The 24,331-nt window shown below is 45.2% G+C and overlaps 1 protein-coding gene across 3 annotated transcripts in view; it reads right to left on the bottom strand.

Moving 5' to 3' along the window:
- Positions 1 to 468: 468 nt before the first annotated feature.
- Positions 469 to 24,331, bottom strand: part of rarga (retinoic acid receptor gamma a) — a 44,135-nt gene continuing 20,272 nt past the window's right edge. For 2 of the 3 annotated variants that reach the window (XM_040153080.1, XM_040153079.1), the window contains 7 exons: positions 6,691 to 6,839; positions 6,184 to 6,325; positions 4,883 to 5,046; positions 4,354 to 4,530; positions 3,817 to 4,021; positions 3,442 to 3,600; positions 469 to 3,229 (listed from right to left, as the gene is read on the bottom strand). In XM_040153080.1, coding sequence (XP_040009014.1) covers positions 2,865 to 3,229; positions 3,442 to 3,600; positions 3,817 to 4,021; positions 4,354 to 4,530; positions 4,883 to 5,046; positions 6,184 to 6,325; positions 6,691 to 6,839 — 1,361 coding nt within the window. In that variant the 3' untranslated portion in view covers positions 469 to 2,864. Of the gene's footprint in view, positions 3,230 to 3,441; positions 3,601 to 3,816; positions 4,022 to 4,353; positions 4,531 to 4,882; positions 5,047 to 6,183; positions 6,326 to 6,690; positions 6,840 to 19,985; positions 20,484 to 24,331 lie in introns of those variants that run through there. The other variant, XM_040153077.1, reaches the window with a different exon arrangement.

Here is a 24,331-nt window from a genome sequence, read left to right as displayed (position 1 = left end):
ACTCAATAAAGGCATCATAACAGAAAGATTTACTTTTTAACTGCTAGACCGCTCTATCTGTGAAACAAAACTGCAGGAAAGAAGTAACTCTGTGATGATTTTTTTTTACGTTACCACCTGCACTGCTCTAACTGCAGAGTGAACAAATCCCAGTAACAGACCTTTATCTGATGTCCTTGTTCAGCAGGCGGCTGTGATTTATGAGCCTCTGCACCCACAGCTCTCCCTGAGCCAACAGACCCTGCTCCCATCCTCCAAGCAGGGTGAACACTGATGCATGCAGTATTCCCTGCAGTCATGGTGCAAGAGCTCCCTCTACTGATGCAGCCTGGTAATGTATGGTTATATTCACTCAAAGCTACTCATTAACCGTGTTTACTCCTAAATATTATGCCTATATGAGTGAAACTTCAGTCATTTTTGCACGAGGAAGAAAAATCGAACAAAAAAATCCAGTAATCTCACAAAAGTAGTTTATTGTGCCTCTTACTGTTTATATGGCTTTTCTTTGTATGACAAGAGTTGACATAAACAGAGGGTAGACAACACCTTGGCCATGTTGAAAAACAAAAACAAACAACATAATCTCAATATTCTGCCTGCATTACCATCACTAACATCATGATAGCCTGGCAGAGATTAAGGATGAGGTCATCACACAAGAGTTTTTGTGTGATAGCACCAAACCGATGACATTCACCCAATGACTGAAAACATGTTACATCATTCTCACACACGCACGCACGCACGCACGCACACACACACACACACACCTCTAAATGAGGAGACCTGCCCATATTCAGAAGATGGGACCTCTCACCGCTACAGAGAGAACGTTCATATTGCTTCAAAGGAAGACCAAGAAAAAGAAAAAAAAAAAACCCTCTATACTGTATATCAGCTGAACTCTCCCAGCTGATCGCCTACTGAGACATTTTGGCAATAAAGAAATGATACAGGAGAACAAATAATCCTCCACAGCTCCTTTAAAGAGCAGTGAGAATATACACGAGAAGACAAGATGATACGATGGCTTTTGGGATGTGAAGGCAGTTTGCTGCACGGATGCCAGCACAAGCACAGGCGGGGCAGTGATGACGATAATGACGATGATGACAACGATGACAACGATGATGATGATGATAATGATGATGATGACTTGCCCCTCCCCTCTGGGAGAGTCCGACTGGCATCCATGCTGTATTTTCAGATTTGTCACCTTCTATGTACATGCAGAGGGGTTGAGCTGATCAAAACAGAGTCAAGAATACACACATAAATATTGCCTGTGTCTAGCATGCCTGAAAGCAGCTAGGGTTTGGTCCTTACTGAAAAGCCCTGAGTCTGATTCCAAAATGTCTTCCATAAGGATTCCTGCTTTTGACTTGCATATTTCTTTGATCATTGTGTTGATGCATAACGTTGCTACTATGTGTGGATGTTTTTTGTCCGTGCTGAAAGTGTGCATATGTGTACTTCGCTACTGACATCATCGGGGAGTGCTCTAGGGTTGATTGTATTTAATATGTTGATGTTGTCCTCATCTTGGACATGCTAACGGAGATCTAGGCTCACAGACGGTAACTCTACTCTCAGCAGATGAGATGTGCCTTACTTGAATAGAGGATCACAAAAGTGCTACATATACAGTCAAGTGTAAATCTCTGTCCGGGCACTCGATGCCAGGTCGGCACATCTGCTACAGCTTAGGGTAGAGTGAAAGGAGTGTGTATGTGTGCGTTATATGCTTCTGTGTGTATATGCTGTGCATTAGATCAAGGGTGTGTTTGTATTAGTGCATGTGTGAGTGAGCGCTCTGTTGTGAGGATCGCTGGATCATGGCTGGAGTCCCTGCCAGTAGTCAAACTCATGCTCCAAAGGTGACTTTTCCTAACTTTGGCACAAAGATACTTAACTTTCCGCATTGACAGCATATGTTGGCTGCAACGAGAGCAAAATAGAATAATGCCAATTCCCTGATAACAGAAACTGATTAAGTCACTGCAACATAACAATAGTCCTCTGCGTTGATTATCATTGAAATCCACATTGAGCCAAAGTGCCCAAAAAAGCCCCAGCCAAGCATATGTAGCTGATAAGGAAGACCCAGCCAGTTCTGATTACCCTTCTTTCCCTCTGAATATCTTCTCAGGAAAGCTCTTCAAAGAAAATACTTGTCTAAAGGATTCATATATAAAACCAGAATAACAAATAAAGACAAAAATATAATGGTATATAGATATGTATGGACTTATTCATAAATTGAAAAAAAGAAAAACTGAAAACAATATTCAAAAGCATAACCACAAAAAACAAAAGATTAGCATACTCCATTTGGTTTTGCCCTGTACTCTTGTTTTCTTTTGAGAAATGTGCTTGTTGTAATCCATCGGAATCAGCTGCTCAGTTCTGGTGTCTGGTTTGGCCATTCCCCTATTTAGATATAAACAGCAATAGTGGAAAAAAAGAGACATTTAGTTTTCTCAAAGAGGTTATGTTCTTTTTGTCACATTAACTGCCCTCTTGGCTATACCAGGAGTCCATATGATTTACTGTCATCTCTCCTTTACTTTATTTTTCTGTAGTTCGCTTGTCATGGACCATTTGGCCTGAGTTAGAAGTCTCTGTACACATAAGGCTCTGCGCTGTGCTCCGCTGAGGAGAACACAATGATGTGCAGTAAAGAGAGAGAAGGGGGGAAGGAGAGGCCAGCATTTTCTCAAGGTGGGAGAGTGAGTGAGGTTGCACTGTATGTCTATACTGTTTGTGTGTGTGTGTGTGTGTGTGTGTGTGTGTGTGTGTGTGTGTTTGTGTGTGTATGAACCTGGATCTGCATTAGTGTATGCATGTATGAAATGCTCTTTTCACTGCGCCCTTCCAACAAGGCCTTTCCTCGACCCATCTATGGCATCCAGAACCCCCCAGGACTCCCCATCACTGTCCGAGCCCCTGTCTCGCTCTTCGTCTCCCACGTCGTCATCGTCATCCTCGTCCTCCTCCTCCGGTGACGGCTCGCTGCCGTTCTCTGTGGCCCAGCTGTCGTCCTCATCCTCAGCCTCCTGCTTCAGGACCAGGGCTGGCGGTGGAGGTGGCGGCGGTGGCGGAGGCGGCGGGCTCTCGTTGCACTCTGTTTGGTCTTCGAAAGCTTCTGGATTCTCAAGCATCTCCCTGATCAAAGGAGGCATGGGCCCAGGGATCTCCATCTTCAGAGTGATGGCTCTCTCCGCACCTTCAAACAAAAAACATGGTAGATAATTAGTATGTCATGTATGTTTTAAAAATAATGCTTCCCTGCCACATACAACACAAATGAAACAACAAAAGACTTATTTGACATTAAGTGAGTAATTCTATATGTTTGCTGATAAAACTGTTATAAAAGCATTGAAAATTTTTCAAAATCAAACTTTGTTCTATTAGACTCGCTCTCTTCATACTGACCCTTGGTGCTAATGCCCCTGAGGTCAGTTATCTTCATCAGCATGCGGGGGAACATGTGGGGCTTGTTGGGGCGGCGGCGGCGTGCATAGATCTTCAGAGCCTCAAGTAGAGGCTCCTGCAGCTTATCCACTTTCTGGGGTTCTTCTAGATCCATGCGATCTGATGAGGAAGCAGAATATACATAATATCGTCTATGAACTACCAAAATTGTGCATTATACTAAAACAAGTAAAGAACTGTGAAAAGTTTTATTCTTGTTTGAAATAATTTTACATACAATTTTACATCAAACAGATATTTAGGTATTCTTCTTCCTATTGCTAATCCTATCAAAAGACTGACACTTCATCAGTATGTATCTGTACACTGCAGTACCTCCACAGATGAGGCAGATGGCACTGAGGAGCCCGGTTTCTGTGTCGTCCATCTCCAGGGGTAGAAGTTGGCCAGCGAAGGCAAACACCAGGTCTGTGAGTGGTCCGAAGCCGGCGTTGTGCATCTGAGTCCGGTTCAGAGTCAGGCCATCTGAGAAGGTCATAGTGTCCTGTTCTGGGGTATAGCGTGTACAGATCCTCAGCATCTGTGAGCGAAAGAAGTTGGAAAAGTTTGTAAGCAGTGAACAAAATATGATGTACAGGTGATATAACAAGGTTTTGGACAGCACCCAAATATCCGCAGTAGCTAAACAGATAAATATAAGCTTAAGGTGTCATGCTATCTAGGTATAAATATTCTCAAACCCAACATACTCAGTAATATTTGCGCACACCTTCCTACAATACCACTTTTCACCACTAGATACCAGTGTTCACTCATTTCAGAATGAACTGTTTTTTCTCCAGTCATTTACTGTATTTATCAAAGTGAGCGAAAAAGGAAAAAAGGGAAAAACAAATACAATGGGTTCCTCACCAGTATGTCCAGGCAGGCCGACTTAAGTAGAGTGATCTGGTCCGCGATGGTGAGGGTGGTGAAACCTGGCAGCCGCTTGGCGAATTCCACAATCTTGATGATGCATTTGGTGGAGAGCTCACTGAACTTGTCCCATAGACCCAGATCCAGCTGGACGCGGTGGTCTGAGCTAGAGTTCTGAACACACACGAAAACACCCACTGTTCAAGGTTTTGTGACAGAGGTGGTGTGCAACCATGTTTACGTCAAGGGCGAGCGTTTCCGAGCCTCACAACACATTTCCATTTTACATCAATCAAGTAAGAAAAAAAAAAAAATCCATTTACATGTTACATCAATCATTCAGAGGACACACAGATTGCTTAATGGGGAACTGAATTAGTTGAGCCACCACTCTGTTGGGAAAGCTACGGTGAATTTACGTCTTTTCATGCAATTTAGGAGTCCTCAGTGACGGCATAGTTTGGAAAACGTTTCCACACACAGTACGAGTGACAAGCAGTGTAGGGGTTGTGTGCGTGTGACTTACGGTGGTGTATTTGCCCAACTGGCAAAGTGATGGGAAGGTTTCTTGGTGAGCTTTGCTGACTTTATTGACCAACTCCTCTAGCTCTCCACTTAGCTCATAGCTCTCAGGAAGCACTACCTCCTCCTTCACATCCTTCTTCTTCTTGTTTCTGTCGTTACGCACCGCTGCGTGTAGAAAAACAAGAAAACAAAGCTGTTAAAAGAGATTCACCACTATTTCATACAAAATCTTTTCTTCTGAAATTTCAGAGATCAGCTACAGAATGTTCCTCTTCTTGAACTGTGATGACATGTGAAAACATCCACAGCACTCATGCTCAGTGTCTTTCATCACTGCCAAGGACATCATGCTCGCTAGTGGAAACCAGAACTCAGAGGCAACTAAGGTTGCTCTTAACAGTATTAACATATTTCCTTTAGCACAGCACGGACACTGGCTATCTCCTTCTTATCACCCGCTCTCTTCCTTGTCCATCTCTCTATCCACTTGACCAGTGCACACAAGCCAGTCTTCCACTCTCTCCCTCTCTGCCTCCTCTCCCCCCTCCTCCCATACTTTCCTTCCTCTCAGGATATCCAGTAATAGCAGAGGCACAATGTGATCCCGGTCTTAACACACATCCCACACAAACATTACACCCACATACATGTCCCACGGGCTCTGTGAAGGGCAAGAAACTGCCACTTAGACACACCCGTCCACACACAACGTCAAAATAAAGAGGGCGCAAAACTGGGTCTTTGATTTGGCAAACAGAGTGAATCCTGACGCCATTATCTTTGCCAAAACTCAAAATCATGTCTTCTGCTCTGTTGTCGTAATGAATGAAAGCTTTGTGTTTGCTGGCCAGAGGCATGAGGTTTTGCGGTGAAACAGAAAGTCAGAATCATTTCGTAAAATGATTAGTCATATGATCGGTACACTGCCCAGCCTCGCCCGAATCACCACCCCTGGTAGGCTCATCATCTGCTTCTGTCTCTTTGCTGCATAGGTTCCCAGAATCTCTGACTGAGCATTAAAGGATCAATAGGTTCATACTGTTTCAGTCGGGTCAGATTATTATTTGGTGGTAAAACCAAAATCCAATCTGAGCCAAGTAGAATCTAAACATCAGCGGTTTGCCAAAGTCTCCAAGGTACATAGGCATAAAAATACTGTGTCTTGATCCATGTTTGAAATCTATGAAGGAAGAATCTGCAGCCTTTTGTGTATTTCTGTGTGTGTGTGTGTAAGTGAGTGAATATCTATGTTTTGGAAGTGGGTCTCTCTAACTCTTGGGACTCCAGGCCCGGAGGGCTCACCTTCCTTGGACATGCCGACCTCAAAGCACTTCTGCAGCCTGCAGTACTGGCAGCGGTTGCGTGTGACCTTGTTAATCTGACAGTTCTTGTCTCGGTGGCAGGTGTACACCATGTTCTTCTGGATACTGCGGCGGAAGAAACCCTGGAGCATCAGGAAACAAGAGACAAAAGGGGAGAGGGCAAGAGCCAGAGAGAGATTGTGTGTTATAGTCAAGTCATCAAATCAAAGATGTGCCATTTAACTGTTTTCTTTAATATTCGCCCTTCTTTCATCTCTGTCTTTGCCTTTTTACTTTCTATCTCTTCTTAGTGATTACATTTTTAACTCACCTCACTATAATCTCACCCATATTAAAGGAGTAGCTAAAATACTGACTTGTCAAGGCTCTCCTTCTTATCATGATGCAAAGGCAGCTAACTAATTCTTGCAGCCCAGTATTTTTATGAATGTATGTAATAGACCCAGACAAAGCGGAGCTCAAAAAGGCTCTGGCAGGTTCTTCTCACCTTGCAGCCCTCACAGGAGCTGACCCCGTAGTGGTACCCTGAGGACTTGTCCTGGCACACAAAGCAGGGCTTGTAGACACGAGGTGGGGGAGGTGGAGACGGAGAACTGGGTACCATCTCCTCAGAGCTGGTGCTCTGGGTCTCCACCGCTGTGAAAAAGACAGCAGAGCACATGAGCACATGATTTTTCAAAAATCGTACTACGGCTACTGTTCAGTCTGCAAATGTCTCATGTGCATATGTCAGTACATGTGGCAGGTGTGGATAGTAGAGCGTGTTTGACTGCATTCAAACATGATATGACAGCTGACAGCATTTCCTCTTCCTTTTCCATTTGATTTGCAAGTTATGTAAGAGATGGTGAATAATGGTTATGTTCAGTTGGTAAACATTTCATTTGTTTCTCTATGGGACAAAATTGATAGGATAAGAGCTAGGAAGGGGAACAGATTATGAACTACAGGCAATCGTTAATATTTCGAGGCACCAATTACCACCCTAAGGGACAGCACTCAGGTGCATACTTGGGAGATTATTGGTTTTTGTGAACACAGAGAGAGGGAAACATGACTGTCTGACAGCAGAGACAAAACTGCTTTTTAAAGCAGTAACCAAAAGTACCACTGATTGACATGTTCTCTGATAAGGCCACATAACAGAGTGAGCTGTTGCAGCCAGGAGTCAAAGCTGGCTCTTCCTCATTCCACAGACTGACAATAGCTCATGATGACATCTTGCTGCACAGAGTGGACGCACGTCAAACACACATGCGTGCAAAGCTGGTGTAAAGCTCTCCAGCTACTTTTCAAACTGGAACACAACTGTGACGTCAGCACTACCTCAAGTCACATACTTGCTATGGTACATTAAACTTCAATATATTCCAAGGTGGAACCCATACAAGCTCTTTTGGAAGTTCAAGTGTGCAGCGTATGGATTCCATACTTCCCCCGTGAAACATAAGCTGCTGCACACACACAGGACCAGACCCTCGTCACACATGTTAGCCTGCACAAGCTCACAGACACACATGTTGCCCCCCCCCCCAACAGCACTTCTTTCAACTTTCACCCTTGGTCACCCTCAAACTTCAACCCCCCAACTCTGCATCCCACCACCCCCTGACACACAAACCCTATTTTTCTCTTGTTTCCTGGCCCTAAATTCCTCAGTGCAGCCCTGCCAGGTTTTAATAGAGGCCTAGGCTCGTAAGGTGGCCTATAAAGGCGGTCCCATGGCTGGACTGGAGGCCCCAGCCCGGCTGGCCTACACTTTATTGGGACTCGGTCACCTTGGGCAGCTATTCACACCACCAGCTGTAGCTCCCAGCCCGTAAAAAAAGCCAATCATAAAATAAAAAACAGGGGGGCTCTAAAATTCTAACTTTTACTGCCCCCATCTCCCCCAGCACCTTCAATGGAAAGCACAGAGGGCTAGCTTAAACTTAACCTACCCCCCCCACCCCCACCCCCCTCACACCCAGGACTGAGGCAAAAACCACCAGCTTGGCTTTTTACAAGAGAGGGGGACTTCAAAAAGAAGAAAAAAAAGGGGGCATAAAAAGAGGAATTCAATAAAAAACAGAGAAAGGGGCAGAGGGGGAAAGGGGGAGGAGAGGACACAGTTGCTCCTGAGGGCAAGTCTTGTTCAAGACCAAGCTGACCATTACTACCACTTCTGCTACAGCTGCTGTGACTGGCCAGCTACTACCTCATTAATGATAGTAACAGAAATATGTCAGACATTTTTCATTTGTTGCCTGCTGCTCAAACATCTGTTTTTCATATGTATTTTTTTTATATTTGACTATTCAGAATCCACATTCAAATTCCTCCTTTGAAAGCCTTACTTTGCTGGAGGCAAAGATGTTTTCCATTAGTTTTAAGAGCAATCTCAAAGCCAAATGTGCAAATCAATCTAAAACCTGAAGTTTACGCCTGCTGAATGTTTCTACAGCAGTTCTCATATCTCCTTGGCCAGAATGTAACAAAGCAGCAGGGTCAGTGGGAGAGCAGAAACCCTCTGAACGTGCCATGAACCTCTGTGTTTATGCAATAAAAACAGCAGCAAATGAGGCTCCAGACCAAGCGCTGACAACCCTTTAGAAAAGGACAAACCATATGTGGCGTCAAGTAACGAACACTGACTGACACTGTCTAAATGGAGAAAGAAAGCGAGCCAAAAAGAGAAAGCCCATCCGGAAGAAAACTCAGACAACAGTGAGAGAGAAAATACGTCAGGCTCCGTCAACACGTTGAACCTGGTTCCTGCCAGAGAACATGACTCCTGTACCCGCCTCCAAGACTTCGCCTCATTCAACCCGCTCCATCCAAATCCCTCACACCACTTACCCCAGGGCGCCACAGTGAGAGGGCCCATTCAGGCAGCCCCTTTCCCCAGTCTCCTCAACTCAGCTCATCACTGTTTAGAAAACAAAGCCCTGTGAAATGAGAGGCCCTCCTTATCAGTGCTCCGAGGCCTGGGGCGCCATTTGCATGACAATCCGCCGGCCAAGGCCTGTGAGCTGATGACTGACGGTTGAGATGAGAGGAGTGGGATAGGTGGGTGGTTGCTGTTGTTGGGGGAGGAGAAGAGGATGAGAGAGACACGCAAGGAGGGACAGTTGAATTATCAGTAGCCACTGTTCGTTTCCTGCTAAGTATCAGTTTACTCCCTAATCCCTTCTCTCAATGCTCTCTGTGCACAAGTGGTCCAGCTGCACTGACCAGACCTAATCCCCTGGTCTCATACACACACAGATACCATTCAATGGCTACAAACTACACATACACGCACACAGGAGGATATTATTCACTAGTTACAAACTAGAGAACACACACAATAATCCGCCCCCCCCCTGCATTACACCGAAGTGCTTCAGCCTGAGCTGGATGTGCAGTACATCATTCTCCACAACCTCATTAGATGTCAAATGTAACTGCACACGACAGAAATAGCTGTTTAACTGAAGGTGACTTCATCTAGGTCAATTACATTAAATTCTAGGTTAAGTCAACTGGGCCAATCGATGTCCCTTTAGGTTCAACAGATCCAACCGGAGAGAAAAAGAGACAATAGGAAGAGATAATATAGAAAAAACAAGGGACTTTCTGGTAACACTGAAGCTGCCTGTTGTTCACTCAGCTGGAAAGGGGAGTGTTTCGAATGTATGTGAGCAAAGGCATGACTTTGCGGCTCGTGTTTTGTGTTGCAACACACTCCTTTTAACTGAGCACCATATGACATTCTGGCAGGGTAACAAGTATTCTTTCACAATAGGCCTGCAGATTTTGTCTACGTGACTTGTTGCTGTGATTGAATCTTCAGTGGGACACTGTTCCAGAAGTCTAGTCTTGGCATGTGAGAGTGAATGCGCAAGCTGTTTCTCTTTGAGGACAGTGGAGATACAGTACAGTACATGAGCAAGTGGCACGGACATATTTTCAGGTGTTCATTTCTGTGTTTATGTCATTTGCATGCATGCGACTCCAGCCAGCAGCGCTGCCCACTCTCTGGCAGCCATATTTGACTTGCAAACGCAGGACTGTTCGTAACAGTGCGACAGTGAGCTCTAGTGTTCCCCATTAAAATGTTCTCCAGTATGTGTGTGTGTGTGTGTGTGTGTGTGCGCGCGCGCGCATGCACGCTCATTGTGTTCATGGTTTTTTTTTGTATTCATGTTAAACTGCAAGCACGGGCATGTGGGGCCTTTGTCTCCATCTCTACCTTCATTAAACAGCCAGCAAAGCTTGCGTGTTCTTGTTGAATGCACTGAGCAGTAAAAGAGTGTGTGAGACTTGGAAGCAGTGTGTGAGAGAGGGGCACACAGTAGGGCTCACTGTGAAAAGAGGGGTGGGTACTGGGCAGACAGTAGTGGCAGAAGGGAAGCAGATTGAGAGAGGATGGTGAACAGTGGGCTGGAAGACTTGCTGGCACACTAGGTGGGGCCTCTGAGGGTGCCCTTGGCCCTCAACCCCATGGCAGAGGCTACCGAGCCACAGGGGGCTGACTGAGTGACCATCAGCACACTGAAAGGTTTCCATGAAGAACTGGGCTTCACAAAAGAGGAAAAGAAAGTACCACACCCTTGTCAGTGGTGCCAGTATGTTTCACTCTTCTTCTCTCTGTTTCTCTGCCCACGACTTCCTGCCATCTCTCTGAGGCTTCGGCTACAAGGTCTCAAACAACAGGCTTGTTTCCTTCCTCTTTTCAGTACCAGTCTTTCCGGAGGATCCCCGTCACTGCTTTGGTAGCCATTTCTCTGTGTCCCTCACTGCTACACCTTTCTACGCGTGCTCTCATTTCCCGCAGGTCGAATAATACTGTGGCTCTGTTCGAGCTCTGCTGTACACGGTTGAGTCACCGGCAAGCTCTGAAGCGGGAGGTCCATTAAGTTTCCATTGTGTGTGTGTGTCTTACATAAGCACTCACAATGTAACCTGCCGCACAACTGAGAAAGAAATGGTTTATATGGTGGGGTAGTCAAAAGCTGGGAGGAGAGAGGGAGGAGTGTGTGTGTGTATGTGTGCTGACAAGGAGGGGGGATGCTTTCATTAAAGGTGCTGAGCAGTAGCAACACCTTTCAACAGCTGTCAGAAATCTCATTACCTGGGCTCCAACAGACACGCACACACACACACGCACACACACACGCACACACACACACACACACACACACACACACACACACACACACACACACACACACACACACACGCACACACACACACACACGCACACACACACACACACACACTCATACGCCTGCAAAGAGGCCCTAATATGTTGTCTTTTGAAACATGGTCTATGATAAAACTGGGCTGCCGACCAGGAGATGGCTCAGGTTTGAGCAGTGAAAATGCACCAAGTTAGCCAAGAGGAGTGAGAAACCAGACATTAACACACACACACCACTCCAGGAACTGGCACTCTTCTGTCAGAATCCGCAGAAAGTCATGAAACACAGAGAAAGATGACGAACACGTGTGTGAATGTATACAATACACACATTTGATATAAAACCAGACGTATATGTAGAGTAGAACATTTTGGCATGTCTTCATAGCCGCTATGAGCGCTACTGACAAAATTCTGGACTTTTGAGAGTGACACAATGTGACATGGCACACAAACTCCTGCCAACACACACACACTTCACACTTCTTTATCTATAGCTCCCCCAAAGAAAGCATACAAGCAGAGCAGAGGAGGAAAGGCAGCAGGTGGGGTAAGCCTGTATCCTCAGGGCACATTTTAAAAAGTGGAATTACCCTTGCAGTCTGGTTGTACTCTCAAAACACCCTTTCTTCTTTACAGCACCTCATAAAGGGCCTTTTGATATTTTCTTGATGGAGTCAGCCAAGTCAACATTTGGCAGCAAGCACCCCCCTTTTCCTGCACCACACAACTTTGTCAAGAAACACACAAGTTGGCTTCAAACAGACAAACTTGCCCACCAAGCTGCCTGTCCCCCGTGAACCCAGCCAAAAGAAAAGTTTCCTTTAAACGTTCTCGTACAAAAACTGAGGGAGGAGGTATTAAAAAGAGAGGGGAAATTAGAGGAAACATAATTTCAACTAAAGGATTTTAGTCAGTGGCCTTTTATGATTAATGCAGGAAAAAGCAGACAGTCAAGTGCAGATCTGCAGAAAATTGTGCACACTCATCCCTGCGGTGAGCTCCAGCTGACTCTTCATCTGCCCACCAGAAGACAGAGAGGAACACAGCTCTCCTCCGCTGACTGGAGAGTAAACCCAAACCTGGCAATCACAGGCCTGGGCCATTGATCATGTCAATAGGACAGGACAACTCACGGGCAGGCGAGGAAGCAGACAGACAGCGGAGACAGGCAGGCAGGCGAGGTGAGGAGAGAGGAGAGGAGAGGAGAGTCATCCAGGGAAACCCTGAGTCTTTGATCCTCGGGTTGTTTCTCGTCCTCCCAGACTTCCTCTCACCATCTGTAGCCCTGGCTCTCACCTGTCTGTCTCTGGCAAGGCCACTAGCGCTCGTTCAATTGCTATTGCTTCCTCCCCACAACAATAGAAACCTACAAAAGTAGAAGTAGCCCAGCCGTGGCTGCAGCCTGGCTCTGTCAGAGGAAGTGAGGGGAAAGGAAGATAATGTAAACAACAACAGTAGTATTCACTCCAGCTCATTGGGGGAGCACCACAGACCAAAGCGTGCAAACGCAAACCTCTCACTGAAAGGAACAAGCACACTCACGAGTAGTAGTACACAGTTCATTCCCACACAACATGTTAATGTCCATGCCCAAGCATCTGCGCACACAACACATAGTGTTTCCTCTTGCCTTTTTCCTTTTGCTGCAGCTCAGTGAGTGTTTTACAAAATCATGCGACAGCCATGTATCACATATCTTAATATCAGATTTGCATTTGCAGCAACATTTTTATCTCTGTCTGTTCACTAGGAAGGAATTTAAAGGCAGCACATTGAAAAAGACAAAAGCCACAACAGAAACTGAGAGCAAGATAGATCAGCAGTGATAGAGCAGCCCCAAATGGACTGCTGAGTGATTGGCAGTTCAAACGTAGGAGGTGATTTTTGAAACACTGCAACATTGGCACAAAGTCCCCTGAAACTGGCACAAACACTCAGAGTCATATCAGATGTAGAAGTCCCTCTGAGAAACTTCTGCTTTGAGTGGTTCAGTGGAGCAATGATGCATATCAGAGTTTTTCACTTTTGCTTGGCAACCAACCGCCAACAGGTTGCCCAACTCTGTGTCTGGGCGGAGGCTGTCTGAGCACTGACAAGATATTCAGATTTCAGGTCCTGTAGTGATTCATTTCCTTCTCTGCCTCTCAGTGTGTTGGAAGTTCCATTTAAAATTAATATGGGGCAATTATGTCACATTTTGCCATTTTGACTATTACCTTTCAGAGAATAAGATATGTCACTGAGAACTTAATCCATGTGCATTCATTCAGTTCCTATAACAGCAGTTTACCCTGAACTCATTCAGCATTCCTGAACAAGGCATAAATCATTCCAAGCAGCCCCTAACTCCTTTGCTGGATCGCTTCCTGTCTAACTGGCTGTCTGTCTGTCTGGCTGGCTGGGTTTCTCTCAGTGTTTTCTGGCAAATGTGAGGTGCTCAAACAATCGAGCAGGAGCTGATAAATCCAGGCTTACTGACAGGATGACCACAGCCAGCTCTCATTCAATTACTGGTCATGCTTCGGTGAAGACATGGACATATTCTCTGGAGTTTTTAGTCACTGACGCACATGCTTTTTTTTTTCTGTGCCCATGCATACCTGTTCATGAGTGTGTGTCATGTGTGTAAGTGAGAATGCACTTTTTTTTTTGTCAGATTAAGACTGAGACATCTACTGCAGGGGCCCATTGAAACAGTGAGTGTATTTATGTCCATCTTGGTAACCTGGTTATTGCCAGTTTTCTGCAGTAACCTGATTTCCTTGTAAAATAAAAATTATGAAAAAATAGATTTAGATACCTAAGTTTCAGTGGGAGAAACCTGATTCCACACCCATGTTGGCACTTAACCAGGTTTATAACAGGTATTTTACATGCGTGCATGTCAGAAGGTCAGGATGGGGAATGAATTACTGTGAAAGCAACGCAGTGGGGTGAAAGGAAAGATCATTACTGTAACTGCGCATCCTTGTATCCAAAATAAATATATCCAAAATCTGACTAAAACAGAAACTAAAATAAATAAGTTTCCACAGCTGTACAGTAGACTATTTGTAAAATTCAGACACATGTGGTCTCTGTCTAGGTTAAAAAATATGACAGTAGACTGCAGAGAAATCTGATTACTGACCAGCTGCATGTAAAGTTTTCAAGATGTGAACAGATTTCCCTGTTTCCTGCCTTAACCTGATTTCTCCAATAACATGGTTTCATTTGCGCGTGTAAAAATAGTGAGTAAACACAGAAATGCACACACAAACAGACACACACGTGCACAGAGAGGCATCTGCGAAGCTCCCCACTGACATTCATGTCCTTCTAGTAAAAAGTCCCAAAGTGTCGGCAAGGCACTCAATTACAGGGATGTCAGCTTACACACACCTGTTCCCCGTCAGTGATCACACAGGCAAAACTATAGACACATAGACGCGCACACACTGAAATGGACATGTATACACACAAACAAATGAAAGCAAGTATATACAAATGAACTCATGCACCATTTCCATAAAAGTGGTCATGGCAGTTGCAAATACGCACATTGGCAGAATTTGACTGATGTCCAAGTGAAAAAAAGGCCAGCAGGCCTCGCGTCCCTCCCTCCCTCCCTCCCTCACTCACTCGGCCAACTCCTCTTCCATCACTCTCCACCCCTGAGCCCAGATAATAGCTGTACTACACCAGCCACCCACCACTCCCTGCCAAACACTGTCGGCTGTGTAAACACAACCCATTCACACATACACAGAGGGAGGACAGCCGGACTCGTCTGGGTTTCTAGTCCCAGCTTGGCTGTCCGAGCACTCTGCTTCTCATAACAGTGAGCCCCTAGCAACGCTTGAGCCAAGCCGTCAGTCAATAACACGGTGGTAACAGAACTGCTCTCCTCACACTCAGCTCACACATGGCTCCAAGCTGACATACGCACACTCCTATATATTACTATACACAACACACATGTGCAACAGTACATGGCATACTCACCTGCGAAATAAACTCTCACAGGTGCATGCACAAGTACAGCACGCACACATAGATGCCAAGGTAGACACACATGCACATACACACATAGCTCGCCAAATGCCCACGCCTTTTGTACAAGGGAAAATGTGTCTGGCAGGCAAAGAGCTGTTCTCAGTAAACAGCTACAATAGCAGCAGCCAGACATGGGTGTTAGGGAGGGCAGCTGCAATACCTCTGTGACCAGCAAACTATTGTAAAAGAACTTACGAAAGTCCACATTTTATACTCAGCTAGAGCTGATACACAGGGACAAACTGTTTGCCCAGTTACCTCATATCGGCCTGTTCTGCCATGTTGTGTTCCGATATTTTTCCGCCGAACGGGATCCCTCAGAGAAAGCACTCTTGTGAAATGCTGCTACAAAACTCAACCGAGATGGATGGGAAAAGACAAACAGCCAGTCTGAGGTGAAAGATTCAGCCTCCACATGGTGGTTGATGAGTTTCACTTACAGTCGTGTGACTGACGCTGCTGAGGGGCTATAAACTACTATTAAAGCAGAGCGGGATTCCAACACAGGCTTGAGGAATCCAGCCTGGCACATTGTCTGTGTCTCGATTTGACACAGCAGCCTGGGTGCCCATCACTAGCCAAACAGGCACGTAAACACTACATACATTGACATATAGGAGTTCACATACAGACTCCACACACACAAGCACATGGCTGACACCCTCTATTTATGCATAGGCAAAACCACACATGAAAAGGGGCTTGTGTAAAAACCTAAAGCAAGTGCAGGGATTGAATCTGTTTATTTATAGGTGGAACTGCTTATTAATGGGCTCAGTTCTTACTGCAGGGCTGAGACAGATCTGTTAGCAAGGTGGTGTGATACTGCAACACAAGTAGTTCTTATACTGAAAATGGCTTCGAGCTACAAAAATGTTTCCCATGTTGTAAAGTAATCCAATACAGTGAATATTAAACTATTATATGGTTACAATTAACTTTAATATAACAATTTATTTTGATATTATAGTTTCAGATTCAATTATTCAAATTATTGTTATTATTAGGGCATATATATATATATATATAAATATACATATATGCCTGTGCATATATACACACACACATCTGCAGATACAAAAACCTACACTTGCGCACACACATAGTTATGCTCCTTTTCCCAGTGAGCAGCTCAGCAAAATAGGGGCTCTCTGTCTACTAACTGTACTCTAAAATTAGGTGCTTTTTTGATTACAGTCTGGAATTACAGAACAAAAAAGATTAATGTCATGCTTCAGTGTTTTGTACATTTCACTTTGTACTGACTTTCTACTTCAAACAGCTCATTTAGCTGCATTGGCATAATTGTTTTCAGAGACAAGAGAAGGCTTTTCCCTTGGTCGTATCAATTACGACTCAGTGACCTTGGACCAGCTGACTACTTAAGCCTTTTAACTTCAGCACATTCATTTGACATTATCTTGAAAGGATCAACAAGGTCTATGTATATATAACAGCACTGACAAGCACTAACAAGTCCTCATTAGAACTGCTACCATGGTATTGTAAGTCTCCTTCATTCTCTCTCTCTCTCTCGCTCTCTCACACACACCACCCCACTAACCAAGATACCACTATCTATTCCAAGTCCTGCCCCCTCAGGCATTCTAATCTTTTAATTGAATCTTTTGTAATTATAATGAAATAACTGCAGACTTCTATCAAGGAGAAAATGATCGGGGCCAGAATGTGCCAGCGGTTACAGGACTCTCTTATTTCTCCGCCACTGCTGCCGAGATATACCCTCATTTCAATTAGCTCCTCAATTCACATTTGAACAGCACATCATTAAGGGAAAACAAAGAGGCGTGTGTGCCTATGTATGTGTGTGTATATGTGTGATTGCAGACATAGTGATGGATTACTAAGTGATCTGTTACTGCCTCGTCAGTCTCTTGTATGTATCGCTTTCCAGCATCACAATTAATATCCATACAGTGTCCAAAAATATCGAGCTACGTGTGTGTTTTGGTGAGAACAACACACATCCCCTTCTTCTGACCCTGGAGAACTGCTAAGTGTAATTGCCTCATTCTTCTAAGCAAATGAACATTGACAGAGAGGGGATTGGGTCTGCATAGGCTCTCTCAAATGGCTTCCCTGGTAGTTGACTAATTCAGTTCTCGTTGACGTATGACTAAATCAGTGTCCATTATCCATACGTCCAGGGCAGCTCAGATGTAGTACCGGCTCCGTGGCATAAGGCACTTAAGAGCATTACACAAGCCAAGCTGGCTGAAAGGGTCTCCTTTTCAGCCAGCTGACAAGGCTGCCACACATGGTGTAGATCTGACATTGGCCAGGCCGTAGCCTCTGACTAACCCCTGACATTGAGGTCTCACGCTGGTGAACAAAAAAACAGGAAAACTGACCACACACTTTTTAGTCCTCTGATTGTCCCTGGCTAACGGCCAACAACGGGGACACTTATCACTGCAGGAGATTTATTGCAAAGACAATAGCATATACTCATTTCGTTGGAGATTAAGGGGGCAAACACATTTTTTATTACATTTCCCAGGTTATCAAAGAAATACTTACAGATTTCTTGCATCCACGTTTTTATAAAATACACATGGAAGCCTACATTCGCCCACTGCTAAATTCTGTCTATGAAAGGAAAAAAAAAAAAAAACAACAACACAGTTTTAACCACAGTAATTAATTGTTGAGTATCATACCAGGGCCAGGTGACGCTCTCCACAAACCCAGTGGTTATTTTGGTGTACAGTGTGCATGCTTGCGTGAGTGTGGCATTAGGAGCCAGACAGGTCCCTCTGTTGTGCAGCTGGGCCGGCTTAATGAGATATCAGACTCAAACATCAATTCATCAGCCTCATTGATGAGGACAATGAGGGGCAACTGCTTCAGTAAAGAGAGGCATTATGGCTCCTTGTGTGGGGATAGGGCAGCCTTGTTTACAAAGGTTAATGGGCACAGAGGGCTTGAAACAGTACACCACACCAGCCTCCACTCTGCTCCGCTCTGCTAGACTCAGCTCCATTACCCTCGGGGCAGCTTCTCAGGACTTTTTATTTCTTTGATTTTCTGGAACAAAGACCCAAAAGAAAAATGTACTTCTGGTATCGGGAGGCCTAATTTTTAAACATTTGCATGTGTGTGAATGGGTTAAAAGGAGAGGCCATAGAGGCCTGATTGATTAAATAAACAGATCTCATCTTGTTATCATCGGGGCTCCCCTAGCTAAGCAGAGCAGGCTGGGCTGGCTGGAGTCCCCCCTGGCCTCGGCCTCCACTGACAGGGCATCTGTCTTCATTAAAGCTCAGCCAGTGTGCATGACAGCCACTGAAATGCTGGTGTCTTCACGATTAATGAAGACAGATGACTCCCCTTAAGAGGCAGTAAAAAGGGACAAAAAGCAGGAGGATGAACAAACAGAAAAAAATAAAATAAAATTCAGAACCAATTTCAAAAAGCTCCCAAAAAACAAGAACACAGTTGAACCCTTTATCCCACTGCGCCATCTTTTATTCTTGATTGTTTTTCCACTGCCATATCTGGCTTGGCTCCCTCCACACTTCTTCCACCATACCATGCATACACACCCCCACTCCTTTTCCACTCTCACACGCTCTCTCACAGCAGTAGTGGCCCCCTGGAAGTGTATGGAAATGGACCCCAGTTTTGTCTGTCCAGAGACAAGCCTGTTGAATGAGAAGCTGACAGAGAAAAAGGGGCGAAAAGAAAGCTGGCCAGAATATCCCTCGGCTTTCTTAAGACTGTGTATGCATTCCACATTTCTAATTTATTCATCCATTTATCCATTAAATTATTCATCTACTTATTAATTCATGGCTGTTTGGCTCAAGAGGAATATCATTATCCATGTAGTATCCAGAAGCATAAACAAACCTCCAACCTGTTAGGACTCCAGTGGGCTACACTAAACTTTAACATCTGTAATGTCAAACAGGCTACATTTTTCATTAAGATTTCATGAGAAATACATCAGTAACCAAACTTCGAGTGTCAAACCCACACCATGAAAGGAAAATAAACAGAACAGAGTATATCCAAAGCATCGGCGTTTTCTCTTCCTGTCACTCCCCAACCCTTTTTCCTTTTTCTTTCATCTGTGAATACTTTTGTTTGTAGTATACAGCACCTGGCAAGGTCAAACCTCAGGTGGCTCACATTGTAGCTGAAACTTGACTCCATGGACTCAAACTCAAGTCAAACATGGACAAACAGGCACACACAGTGCATATCATGTCATATCATAGCAGAGAGTTTCTTTCAGACGGCTCTGACTGGCTGTGGACTACGGGGGGAGTGGAGAGGAGAGGAGAGGAAAGAAGGAGAAGGAGAAGAGAGGAGAGGAGACTGTCTGTCCCAGTCTTTTCCTGTGTTGCTCTGTAGCCCCTGACAGCAGCCCCCTTGGCCGAGCCCTGAGGGGTAAACAAGCCAGTAACGAGAGAGAGAGAGAGAGAGAGAGAGAGAGAGAGAGAGAGAGAGAGAGAGAGAGAGAGAGAGAGAGAGAGAGAGAGAGAGGGAGAGAGAGAGAGAGAGCGCGCGAGATGGTTGTGTCATACAAGAAATACAAACAGGATGCCACTTACACTGAACACTGGCACTGCCCGTCCAAGCAAAGGGGTCCAACCCTGCAAAGAAGGGGCTTGCCTTCCGCAGCATACATGCACCGCGGCTGGTGACATCATAGAGCTGACGGGGGCCCATTCCCAACGCCTCCATACAGTCGAACATGGCACCCCTCCGCCCTCAGAAAAAAATCACTACGAGCCCTCAGTCCTGCCTGCGTCCTGCCCTGCTACCACTGCTCACGTCACTCGCTGAAGCAGTGACAACAACAAACAGCAGCAACAGCAAGCAGGATCTGCTGCCTTCCCTTCCCTCCCTTCACTTATCTCCTGCTGTCACTCTCTCTGCTGCCCTTTCCTGCCGATGCTGGAGTTTCCCTCTTTCCCTCTCAGCTGGAATGCAGATCTGGTTCCTGCCTGGCTGAGCTGAGTGTGACTCTGACTCTCTACTCTCCCCCTGCCCTTGGGTGAGCTGCTCCCTGTCTGCTGTAACAGACCTAAATAACAGCCTCTCACAGCTCTCGCTGAGCCCCAGACACGGCGGAGCAAACCAACTGCCTCGGCATGACGCTGTGAGAGGGGGTGGAGACAGAGAGAGAGATAGAGAGAGAGAGAGAGAGAGAGAGAATGCCAGAGAGGGAGGGATAGAGAGAGGAAACCAGGAGGAGGTGGGGGGAGAAGGGAGGGAGAGGGAAAAGAGGGGGCCGACCAGCAGAGCCTGCACTGGAGGAAGAACTGATCTGGTTAGAGGACAAAACTTTATTGCTGTTCTTCTCTGGCTTTTTTGTCCATGCTGCTTTTGTGTTTCATATTTCAGCCCCGAACGCAAACGCAAACAAACACAGCCCCCCTCCAATTGTGCCCCATTCAGATCTGGTCCCTGTCTCTGTCTGTCCTTATATCGCACCTCCCCCAATTCCCCTGCAGTACATATGAGCACCCCTCCCCTCCTTTCTCTGAGCCCCCGTCTCTAATCATAACCATATTAAAGTCCAGCCACTGGCTGGGTGTGTATGTGTGTGTGTGAGAAAGAGAGCCAGAGACAGAGAGAGAAAGAACATTATGCTGTGGTTGAACCCAGAAACCAGATGCCAGGGTAAATCCCTCCCTCCTCTCTGTCTGTTTTAGCGAACAGAGGATGGGCAGTTCTTTCTGTCTCTCCCTCTGGAAGTGCTTTAACAGTGATGAATGAGGGCTGCCTTGCTCAATCCCCACAGTGCATTTACAAAGACAAATACCCCCTATATACAAACACACCATGTGTTGGACACACTTCTCACAAGTTCACTTGACCTTGTTTGTGATTTATTTCTGAGCAACCTTTGCAAAGGCATACACAGAAATTCAAGGATGCATTTGTGATCAAGTTGTGCAAGCATAAATTTGAATGTATCAAAAAGCCACTTGATGAATGATCACTAGACTGTATCACTGAGACTCAGACCATAAACTTCTGGCTTCCACATTTAGTCTTCTTTAGCACAGGATGTGCTGTGCATTGCTAAAAACAATTCCATTTAAAACACAGCAGCTCCGTCACACTGATGGTAAATCAAAGGAAATCAATAGGCGGTCTGCAGTCAATGAAACAGCCTGTCACTAGTCCTAACTGTTGCTCAGCAGACAGATAGACTCTGGCTCGGCTAAAGCAAACAGCCAGATACAATGGGAGATATATGATAATAGAATGGCTTTAGTCTGTGTGCCCCTTACATTCATCTCCCCCCTGTCAAGCCAGTACAAGTGGTACAGCCCAGCAGGCAAAAAAGACACCATTTCCTGTCAATCTGTGCTGCTGGCTACACTCTCCATAAACACACAGTGCCCCCCCCCCCCTTCTGTCTATCATTTCACTCCTTTTCCCTTTCTTACGAAACAAACCGTGCTTTCACGTTTTCGCCTATTTTTAATGATTTCGATTAAAATGTTTATTGACCTAAAAGCTTTTCCTCCAGTTGAGACCTCGTGTTTATTTTCTTAAGCTGGCACACTCACACACAGCCATGTGCACACATGTGGGCTGATAGTCCTCGCATACACACAGGCACACACTCAAACAGACACACATTTAACAGCTCTTGTGTTGCATCAAACAGTTAACAACATCAGTTGTTTTTATGTGTTTCTCCATACAGCTGTCAGGTCATATAGAGGAAGCTTTATGACAGCAAAAACAGAACAGTGAGGTTAAATAACAAAGTGTTATCTGTCAAAGATGCCCCTGCTAACAGTTTGTTGTTAAAAATGACTCACTTTTCTTTTTCTACCTCTCCACCCATTTACACAATAATTTTTTTTTAAATGTCCTGATCTGGATGCTTTTCAGATGAAATCATCACTGCCCCGAGTCACATTTTTATGATCCACAAGCATTCTTCTCACACTCGTCTATCGTCTCTTTCCTGTCTTTTTTTCTCTGGCTGCTAGATTCATACAGCATCCTGGAAACTAAAATCTAGCTAATCCCCTGGTATTCAAATGTTCTATGTAACACCAGTGTTGTGTGCCAGGGCTGCTTTGTGGGCCGGCGAGCTGCAACACAATCGATTTATAATATCATGCACTCACACTTGAAACTCTTTTGTTATTGGAGATTTATGGACCCTATATGACTCTCTCCTGGTTTTAACATTTCTTTTTATTGTGTTTGAGACTATAATTCAGACCACTAACCCCAGGTTCTTCGCTTATTGGCACACAGCACTGTGAGCTGCGAGTCTTCCAGTGCTTTGGAGGGTTTGCGGAGTGAGTTTAGACATCTAATCTACACATACTCCATACTGCCGCTGACCCAGGCCGGTCCCTGCCTCGGCTCCCTCCCTTCCCTCCTCCCCTTCCTTCCCCGGCCAGAGAGGTTGAACTCTAGAAGACACCCCCACTGGGCCACTAACTTTCCCCCCAAACTTATTGTGCCCTCCCTCCTTCTCTCCCTCACTCTCTGGCTCACAAGTCTCTGCATCGCTCTCCTTAATTCCCCCCCCCCATTTCTGCAAATACTCTCCCCACTTCATCAAGTTCCCCATGGCTCTTTTTTCCCGACTGCATGATTTGTTTTAGTTGACAAAGTTCTCTGCTTTTGTTTCTGGTTTTGGATATGTTTCATTTTCAGTGGCTGCCAACTCACTGGTCATGTTATGTGACGGCTGCTTTCAATCATGTTTAACTGCACTGATTAGAAGAGATTTTAACACATATTCATAATGTTTAAAATTTCCCTCTGTGATAGGATTTCATATCTGTGGTGTTTCATCTCTTTATCTACACAGAAGGCAGGGACGCTCAGTCAGTTGGACCCAGTCTGCTTATAGCTCTGCGTGGGCTGGAGCCTAGGAAAATCAGGCTTTACTACTGTCTGACACTCTGATGCCAATAACAGATAAGATGTATATTCCACATTGTTGCCGCGTCCTCTGTATACAGTCATTCAGGTTCCAGGCAAGCAGTCAACAACACAGTGGTGTGTAAGGCAATAAAGACAGCTTGTTTTTAAATGCCTATGCACTAAATGCAGCATGGTGATTTTGAAAGGAATGTAGAGCTTTTCCATTGCTGATGTGAGCATGTGTGCAGTGTGTGGACATGCTGAAACAGATTGCTGGTGATGATAGAGACACTGAACACCAGTCCACAGTGCCCTCCCACTAAAGCCAGATTCAGGTTACTCAGAAACACACACACACAAACACACACACACACCCGCACGCGCGCACACACATATCCTATACAGGCTTTTAATGAAGGACCTTTTTTTTTTTTTTTTTTAAAAAGAAAGAAAGAAACTAATATCTTATTTAAGCGACGGTGTGTTGTTATGTTCGTCAGCGAAAACAGAGTGCAATCCTAGCATTCTTTCTCATCACATCCATCAACTGCTCCACCAGCCGCAGGTTTTACACATGTTCAGCTCTGACAAGACATGTAATCTTATCCAGTCATCTATCTCACTCTCTCACTATATATCTCTGTAAGATGCTTGATGTGTCAGTGAGGAGAGACGTGGGGAAAGTGAGGCATGACTTATGAGAGAGAGCCAATTTCTCAGCGGTGGCCATGTTCGCCTCTGTTCACATGTTAGTCCCACCAAAGGCCAAACAGAGCTACTTTTCAGAGCACTATCAGATTTGGTCATCTTTCAGCAAAGTCTCTTTCACTCTGTCTTTTTCTCTTCCTCTTGCTGCACTGTCATGACATTTTGCTACTTGTGTTTTGTGGGGGAAAAAAGACAGATCTTTTAGTTGTTCGTCCAAAAATATGAACCCCCCCGCATCTTGTTCTCATAGGCCCATCTTGTGCCTGTGTGTCCTCCCACGCCTTCTGAGGGCCTATCCCTCCTTTCTCGCCATTGCACGCTCTTGGTCTTGCACGTG

Source organism: Xiphias gladius, chromosome 18 (genome assembly GCF_016859285.1).
Source record: "Xiphias gladius isolate SHS-SW01 ecotype Sanya breed wild chromosome 18, ASM1685928v1, whole genome shotgun sequence".
NCBI classification, from domain to species: Eukaryota; Metazoa; Chordata; class Actinopteri; order Istiophoriformes; family Xiphiidae; genus Xiphias; species Xiphias gladius.
The sequence above is the reverse complement of the archived record's forward strand: the minus strand, read 5'-3'. Positions and strand labels throughout refer to the sequence as shown.